The following is a 9,169-nucleotide window of genomic DNA, read 5'->3' as shown; positions in this document are numbered from 1 at the left end:
TAACCAAAAAGTCAACTCTTCCCAGTTACCTTTGCAAAATTATGCAACAATAAATAACAATGTTATAATGTCCCAGTCTGCCAGTTCTGTGCTCACTGATCACACGTTAGTGTTACACCAAGAAAACAGAATACAAAGACTAGAAGACTTGGTTAATCTGACGGAGCAGATGAATGCCACTAACACAGACTTACTCAGGAAGGAAAACTCAAACCAATATCATACCCAGAACTTTCAAGAAAAAAATAAATCTTGTAATGTTTTTTGGGAAATATTAATTGGAAATGAAGATAGTGATGGAAAATTAGTAAATTCTATAAGTGCCAGCCTTAGAAATCAATCAAACATACGCAATAAAGGACAAAGAGGTACTTCATCTGAAATTTTTCTTAATAATGCAACACCATCAGAAAGTGGAGAAGGAAACCTCAAAGCTGTCTGTGACATTCAAACTCTGGGATGTCAGCAACAACAACATCGTTCCAAAGAAGGTATTGCTGTTGAAGATTACATCAAGAAATTCATGTGGTTATAAGAGGAACCAAAGCTCTATTAAAAAAAGCTTTTTGTCTTCGAGACAAGGAATGCAACTTTTGAAAATGTGAAGCACACTTAAAGCAGTCACCCAACTTGTTTTGTGTTGTATTTCATTTGCATTGAATTTGTGTGTGAGGTTTAGTTGCCAATATTATCATACATCAGAAAGTTCAGAGCCCATTTTTCCCTCTATTAACAAGAGTACTTCAGGCACCAGTTTTTTAAATTCTTCCTTTTAATGTTTCCTCTTTTAGAAGTTACTTTTCCAGACCATTTGGACGTTCAGACAAAGGGTAAAAGTGTATTAGTGGCTGTGTAGAGTAAAATTTGTAAGCAAATGTTTCATAAAATACATGTTAAAAATACTAGCCTCAAATGGTTATGGTATTTTCATGATAATTTTCCAAGTAAAGCTATAGCAGTTGAAAACTCAAGGGTATGTTTTTATTTATTTCCTGTACATGATTATTCTTTGCTTGATGTTAAGATTCCTTTTATCATGAACAGTAAATTTTGACCAATATGTAGTAAAGTATTCAAATGTAGATACTGTATGGTTTATGTATGAAAATCCTTGAATACTAAAGAGCAAAAATCTGCAGTCATGAAGATGAAATCTTGTGGCCAATAGTTATTCAAGGGAATTATCTTATCCATAATCTAGGGTTGAATGCTACCCAATTGTTTTGTAAGGTTAGAGACTTTGAGACTCCTGTATCTGTACTGCTTTAGATATTACGGAACAGATTTATATTATATTCCCCTCTATGTTGTACTTAACTTTGGCTTAGTCTAACAAATTTATCTTTATTTTCATTTGCTTTTCCTGTATTGTGACAAAGCAGAAGTAGCTTTGGCTATTTTTTTATTAGTGATATTTTTTTTTCACATTGTGACATGTGGGAAGTTGACTCGACAGAACTTATTTTCATAAGTATCCACAAAGGAAGTCGCACATAGTTGCCATGTCAGTTCACACAGACTTGTCTTTTAACTTGATTACTCTTGGTGAGGTAAAGGAATTTGTTTGGTAGTTGAGCCTGTCCTTCCTATCCTGCAAATTCCCTGTTCCTGGCCACGAGGTTGCCTTGCTGACCCCTTTGTAATGGTAATGTTTAAGTCAGGCACTTTCACCAAGATGGAGAGATACTTCCTCAGGTGATTTCGTAACTCCTACCAAACTGCTATTTCTCGTATTTAACGTGGAAATCAGTGGCCATCAAAATTTTTGGTTCAGTTTCTCTCCGATTCTTCCTATCCTGTTTGTCTTGCTCCTTGTTTTAATTTTATTTTGTTTTTAATTCTTTCATCAGATCTGGTTTACATAAGGGTACTGAATTATGAACTGGTTTACATAAGTGTACTGAATTATGAACAGGTTTACATAAGGGTACTGAATTGTGAGTTCTATCTTACATTTTTATTTCTAAAGTTTTGTTTATTTTTTTTTGCAATATCCATATTTTTGGGAGGCTTTTGGATAATGGCTAGGACACTCAGTTTCTCAGCTATGGTTCAATTCATATCCCTAAACCTTTTAGGCCTCCATTTAGTCTTAGTCTCAGAGGTCCTTTGTGTTCACAGATACTTCCTCATATCCAGTCACCTTATCATGAGAATTTTTACATTTTATGTCCATTATTGTGGGTATCTCAGACTTTTAAAAGGTCTACCATAAGTCCTCATAGTTAAACTGACTCATTTTACATCACTCCTCCCAGTAGATTAATTGCAAATTCCATATCAGAGTAGTCTACTTCTGTTGCGCTTGGCAGCGGTACATTTCCCCATCTTTTGTGGTGTCCCTTAGTTTTCTCCCCTACCATTTTCCTTCTCTCCATCAATGACCTTATCAGGTCGGCTTTACCCTTCCCTTCTAGATGCAGATGAATATACTGTAGTAATATACATAAATTGTTTTTCTTTGTCAGCAGCTTGTTCTCAGTCCCACTTAATATGGGCCGAAACTCTGAGTGCATCAGATGAAATTTGATTCAAGATAAATTTTCTTCCCATTCCCTTACCTCATGCTGTTGCCTTCTCAATCTTTTGAGATTTTGAAATTTGACCCCTACAATATTTGAGTATTTTTAGGCTCGGAAGTATGTAGTTGTCTTGGAGGGATCATATCGCTGGCATAGCTGAATCTATTTTTAAGAGCTCTTTAAGTGCTACATTTAAGTTCTTTACATTTTCCTTCTTGATAAGAGTTGATTTGGTGTACTGTGTTAAATGAGCCAGCTCTTGCATCTGACCTGGATTCATTTAATTTCCACCGTAAGTTCATTGTTTTCAACTTTCTACATTATGGGGTTCCTGATGGCGTGACGTTAACTGAAAATCGCAATAACCAGAAATCAACGATCATCGGCAATTTGGCGCCAATAAGTGGGGATCGGCGCCTCTGTTAGATGGCGGATATTGGAGCATTTTGGTGCTGAAAATCCACAGATACTGATGAAAGTCGTGAACTTTAGGGGACATGTGACTTTTGCAATCTCACCTACCATTCACTTTCAGAATGTAGAATTCTTTGCATTCTTAGGATTTCTTAACTGATTTAACCTGACTGTAGGCTATCACTTAAAAACAAAAGTTCATAGTGTCATACTTTCATTGTGAACTTGTTTTAGATTTAAAAAAAAATTATTTCTCCTGAGACGAGCCTGAAATTGAGGTAAAAAAACTATCATCATAACAGTGATCAGATACCCTTTGTGATTTACTCAAGGTTGAATGAGGTGTTGCATGTTTTTTCACTTTAGCAAGTCATGCTAATATTATTCATGTCAACTAGAAGTAGACAGCTTGTGGTCAATTCTTGAGCCAAAGGAATGGACTGACCTTCATAGACTTGCGTGATACTTTGAGCATTCCCCATTCTTATGCTACCTCAGTTTATAAAATTGCTTTAATTTTTCCCTATTCTTAAACTACCTCAGTGCATAAAACTGTGTTGTTATCATTCCTTTGCCATTTTAGTCAAACTATGTTGGCTTTTCCAGAAGACAACTAAGCATACCAGGATATACTGGCATAGTTTTGTTGTTACCTATATAATGATTTTTTGCTTTTTTCTGTCCCCACTAACTGGTCCGGTCTGCTCAGAGTGTCTGCCACGATGTTTTTCTTCCCTGGGATGTATCTGGCAGTCAGAATTAGTCCCTTGATTTTTGACCATTTCGTGCATCTTTACTGCTAGTTGATTCAGTGCTCAGGAAATCATCCCCCTGTGTTTGTTCAAGTTTGCAGCAACTGAAATGTTGTCACTCATGACTACTGTTGTCTTCCCTTAAAGGCATTCTTGAAAGTATTGCAGTGCCAACCAGGCTCCTTTCATCTCCAGGACGTTGATGTGTTCATGACATTCCTTTCCGCTCCACTTCCTTGAAATGCACCTTCCATTTAGGTGGGGATGCGTTTGAGAATACAGTACTAGTATCTCTGGAGCTGACACTTAACTGCAGCCCCTGCAGTTGGTTTTATGGGTCTCTGCAGATCCTGCCTGTCCCTCTCTCTTACTGAAATCAGGTCCTCCCTGTTCTTTTCTGATTTTTGTCCTTTTCCTTTAGGTTCCACTACAAGGAACGTAAGTGGGTTCTGCCCCTCAGTACCAGTTTCTCCAAAGAGACCTGGTGTCCTATCAGAATTTGCCAATTCTTCTTCGGCTGGATGGGGAAAAATCTCTTTCTCATCTACCGGCTTCTCTTTTGCCCATTCCATTACATTTGCCAGCACGGAGGGGTGGGGGAGTGGAACGGTACGGCTGTCTTCCTTCTTCCTGTGGTCTTCCTCTGGAAGATTGGGAGACTTGATGAAACCTCTGCTGAAAAGGCTGTCCTGTAGGTCTTGTCTGTCTACCCCAGTTACTGGAACTGTAAGACTGTCTTCTTGGGGCTGGTCAAATGGAGGACAATGGTATAATGTATTTTGCATCTCCTCTCCTTCCTGCAGTTGCCTGATCCAGATGTTCTTGAAGAAAATACTGTACCCAGACATGTCTGACAAAGCACTGCTTCTCAGATTCAACCAACTGTCTGATGAGATTTGCTTTTGTGCTACACAGAGGAGAGTCTCTTCAACAGTACATTAGCCCACAAATTTACTATAATTTTGTCATGTACTTTAGGACTTCCCTGGACAGAGGGAAAAAGTCCTTCATTACCAACCACAGATCTTTGGAGACTGTCTTTTCAGTTAGTTTTAACAATGCCCCTTGACAGTTGTCAAGCCTAGAGGCAGCTCTCAATGTCCTTCCTAAGGTTAATTCAAAATTCACGATCTCTGCACTGGTGAACTTCGAGCCTATCTGATGTAAATAGGTAAGTAATGTGTTGCCAGACAACTGGGATATACGGTAATATTTTGCTTGTCGTGTCAAAGGAGGCAGTAGTTTCTGAGACCTGGAGGCAGCCAAGGAACCTTCATCTCCTGCTATTTGAATATCTACTTCCTTTATTGCAGATTTCACCATCTTGGTTAATGCTTGACTTCTGGAGCAGTATTGGCCACCTGTTTATTTAAAGAGGAGTTGGCAAAATCCTCAATTACCTCTCTCTCAGGTTCCGGGTACGTATTTCAAAATTTTCCGTATCATACGGATAAGGTTGACAGACTTCACTCCTGGAAAATCATGAGCTAACTGGCCTAATTCTGACTAAATCTGGTGGACTTAACGCCTCGACGGTCCAGGTCTTTCCCGATTGCCCCTCCATTCCAGAGACCAAACGTCTAGGTTCTGACATCTTGGTGAGGGAGTGTCAGGTGACACAAGGTGCCTCCTCCTTCTGCTGTCTGCAGGCCGTGTTGAATGGTAAGAGGGGAAGGAGACTGACACGTGTCACAGTTGCCCTGTGAACAGGACCATGCCCATGTATGAGACCATTCCCGAGACAAGGTCTGCTATCCTGGAGTGGTTGTACTCCCAGTTCTTCATCTGTATCCCAACTCCAGGAATGTCTCTGTATGTCTCTGGCTTTGTGGTCTGTTTCCTGGAATTACTGCTCTGATACAAGTCCTCGTTGGTGGCACAGGAAGTGCCAGAATGAGCGGGATGGAGAACGCCAGATTGTGTGGGATATGGAGTGCCAGCTCAGTGCCTGGATCTTCAAGGTGCTGGACAGCTCTTTTTTTCATGCCGTCTATCTCTGAGGGAGGCACTGTACCACGTCATGCTTCTAGAGTGTGAGCGGGAGGTGTCTACAGACCGTGTGGGATGGGGAGTGCCTGCTCGGTACCTAGATCTGCAAGGCACCGGCTGACTATTCTCTCCAAGCCATCCATCCCTGAGGGAGGTACTGTGCTGAATCACATTTCTAGAATGTGACTGGGAGATGTCCCAAGAAGTGACAAGACTGGTGTCTGGACCGTTAACGGGAGGGATGGATCTTCTTCCCGTGTCCTTCATGTCTCGAGGAAGCAACATGCGGAGTCTCGCTTCTGGAACGTGATCGGGAGATGCTTATATTGCTTTTGTATTATAAATTGCAATCATAGCGATCAATGTTTTGGTTTGGAAATCGTTTATGCGGTGTTTACTTCACCGTATTTAACTCAGTTCAGAGTGCTTTTCTTGCTTCTAGTTAGCCTAAATGAATCTCTAGATACTTTATATATATGGGGCAAGGTTATTTTTCTTTATACGAAGTGTTTTTAAGTCAAAATATAACTAAAGTACGTCTTCTTGTGAAATTAATTTATCAATTATTTTCATTAATAGATGATGATGGCCGTTTGGGGGCATTTTTGTGTAAAAAAAAATTCAAGGTTCCATTCGCTATTTTCACTTGATTTCATCATCATATGAGCTTTACGTATTTATCGTTTATAGGTGTAAAAATAGCAGTAATGTGTTCTTTCATGCCCAGTAGTTTTGGTTAATATACTTTCTCTCCAATTTTAATAACAATCGAGTTTCATCCATGTTGCCAATGCACGATAAACTACAGTATATTCATTAGCAGCTTGAACATGTTTTCTCAGCTTCAGCTACAAGTTGCAGCTTAAATTTAGCAGTATATTTCCTTGACGATCTTTTATCCATACTGAATAAGGGTATAACGTAAAAATATGTCAGTCCTATTCTACTTAACGTCATTTGTGCTATAACCTACGGTAATTGTTTATTACTGTACGATGGTTGAAATACCAGGTAAACGGCTGTTGTTATCCGATTCGGTTATGAGCAAAACAACAGTTTCTTGTTCGCTTGTTTATGGCTGTACGCATTTACGCAAGAGTATAACGTTACTAGCAATACTTTTATCATTCTCTTTTACTTCTTTTTTAACTAGAAGATAGGATAAAGAGATGGAGGAAAAGTTGTCTATTGTAATTTGGTCTCTCACACTGCTGCTTGCACCCGCGTGAAATTTAAAAATATTTTATAAATATTGTCGTATCAGTATTAATTGCTTACCCCATTTCAAAATCGAATTATCGTGAAGGTGAATTACTGTAACTCGAGCATTACCTGAGTATTTTAATAGTTTTATCACAAAAAGTGCATTTAGTCATGAAAATGAGATGAAAATACAGTAATTAGTGAATATTTCTCAGTGAAAAATACTGTGAATGGGCGAATTTTCAGTGAATAATGCGTATGTATGTTCCTTAGAGAAATCCGTGAATAGGTGAGTCCATGAATCGCGAGACCTTGAATACGGGGGGTTTACTGTATACAGAACTCAACATTGGCATTGGGCACCAACTGGCAAAATTTATTTGTGACTACATGGGCCACATTGCAACTGTTGGCTCTACTTTTCACAACCAATCTGGAGGGACCACTGGCCTGGGAATCCATGCTTTTCAGGCATACACATGGCCAACCATTTTTCCTTCCAAGAGATTTCCCCACAAAACTCCCACGAGAACACAACCTTTTGCTCCTAAGTGCCTTTCCCTCCTACCTAAGAAAATCTTTGAATTCTGAACTCTCACACTTGAGAACTTTCTATCAGTTCTTCAGAGGCAGAGACAGGCCAGACTACAACAAAGCCTTGCAGGAGATATGCTGTCCTCAAGGCAAGGTAGCTGATGTAGAGAAACAAATTGAATCCTTGTATCACTTTTCTCAATTATTAGCTCTTGATTTGTTTGTGACATGGCACATCATAGTGGACTTTTGTGGGCTTTACATAGTAGACCTAAAGAACTTTCCAGCACTTAGAGAAAGGTCCATAGGAGTCTAACCCTTGAATGGATCCTTTCAAGTGCTTGCAGAACTTGATTAGTCCCTTTGAGTTCTGTCTTTGGATTTCTTTGACTTCTTTTGCTTGATATAATCTTTTTTTTTCATATTTGAGGAGAGACCTTCTGAATACACTCTTAAAGAATGTAGTGCTCTTCAAGAATTCTATTCTTGCAAAAGGCCAAATGGACTGGGGTTTAGGCTATATCTGAAGCTAATAATTGAAACTGTGGTAGGATCATCAACTACCTGATAATGTTTGGACCTTGGGGATCTTTGGGATTATCCACATTGATACCTTAAGGGCAGAACTGGGCCATGGATTCCAGGGGTGATCTGGTTCTGGGGATAAAACCCTCGGTATCCTGTTGGGTTTGCCCATAGGATTAAGGTCGGGGTGATTGTATTCTGTCCCAACAAGCTTACACTTAGAGCACCCTAAATGTGTTGGTGCCATCCCCACTGGGGTAGGGTAGGGTTGGGAGTGAACATTTAGGAATCGGCTCTTACGGGTGCCATTGGTAGAATGAACTCCATGAAAGGCTGATGATATCTTTTTAAGATTTTCAGGTATTATTTTTTTATTTCTCACTTTGTTCTTTACAGTATATGAGTAGTCATAAAGAATTAGGTAACCCTTGACCCTTTGATGGCAAAAATGTTAATGGTAAGTCCCCTCAAATAATGGACAAGTCAGTTTGAATGACAGTAAAGACAATGGAGCAAATTTCCATTTAAGTGAGGTTGCTAATGACACTTGTGGTAGTAATAATAATAAAGCTAGAAGTAATAAATCACAATATGGCTAACACTGAAAAACTGGATTCTTCATGTTAGGAAAGTTCATATAGAAACAGATTATGAGATGCTGTATGAGACTTTTAAACATTATGGGACAATTGTCAAAATAAGAATGAATCTTGATATCTATAACGAAAAGTGGAGTGCTTGGATATTACTTAGCAACCATGAAGAAGCTTTCAAGGCAAGTTGCAATATTAGTTATATCAAAATTCATAACGTAAACATTAATGGCACTCACTGTGAAATTGTTCCCAATGGCTTGGATGTTCACCGACCTACAGACTGGACGAAGAAAACCAATAATTTGGAGATGGATATATTTTCAGTGAAAAAAACCAAAACCTCCAACATGGTGTATTGCAAAAGCCAGAAAGGATAAAGGTAATAACTTTAAAATGAACAGACTCCTTCTGAAGAAGGTAGGAACAATGAGATCTGGTGATATCGCCCGTTTTTGACAAACTAGTGTCCCTCATTCATGCAAGGTCTCTTACACATATATGCTTTGCAACTGGAAAACAAACAACAGTGAAATGGTGAGTGATGTTAAACCTCATTTAAATTTTAGTTATGGTAGGGAAGTAATCTTCAACAGAGATCTACATGAATTTGCAGACGAATAGATATGAAGCACGT

General features: G+C 38.9%; 1 protein-coding gene across 1 annotated transcript in view; it reads left to right on the top strand.

Moving 5' to 3' along the window:
- Positions 1–971, top strand: part of LOC136833756 (uncharacterized) — a 46,095-nt gene extending 45,124 nt beyond the window's left edge. Inside the window, exon 2 of the mRNA XM_067095977.1 lies at positions 1–971. This exon is cut by the window's left edge and continues 1,958 nt beyond it. Coding sequence (XP_066952078.1) covers positions 1–535 — 535 coding nt within the window. The 3' untranslated portion in view covers positions 536–971.
- Positions 972–9,169: the final 8,198 nt, after the last annotated feature.

This window comes from Macrobrachium rosenbergii, chromosome 52 (assembly GCF_040412425.1).
Source record: "Macrobrachium rosenbergii isolate ZJJX-2024 chromosome 52, ASM4041242v1, whole genome shotgun sequence".
In the NCBI taxonomy this organism is placed as follows: domain Eukaryota; kingdom Metazoa; phylum Arthropoda; class Malacostraca; order Decapoda; family Palaemonidae; genus Macrobrachium; species Macrobrachium rosenbergii.
Note: the sequence above shows the minus strand (reverse complement) of the source record. Positions and strands in the feature narration are given on the sequence as shown.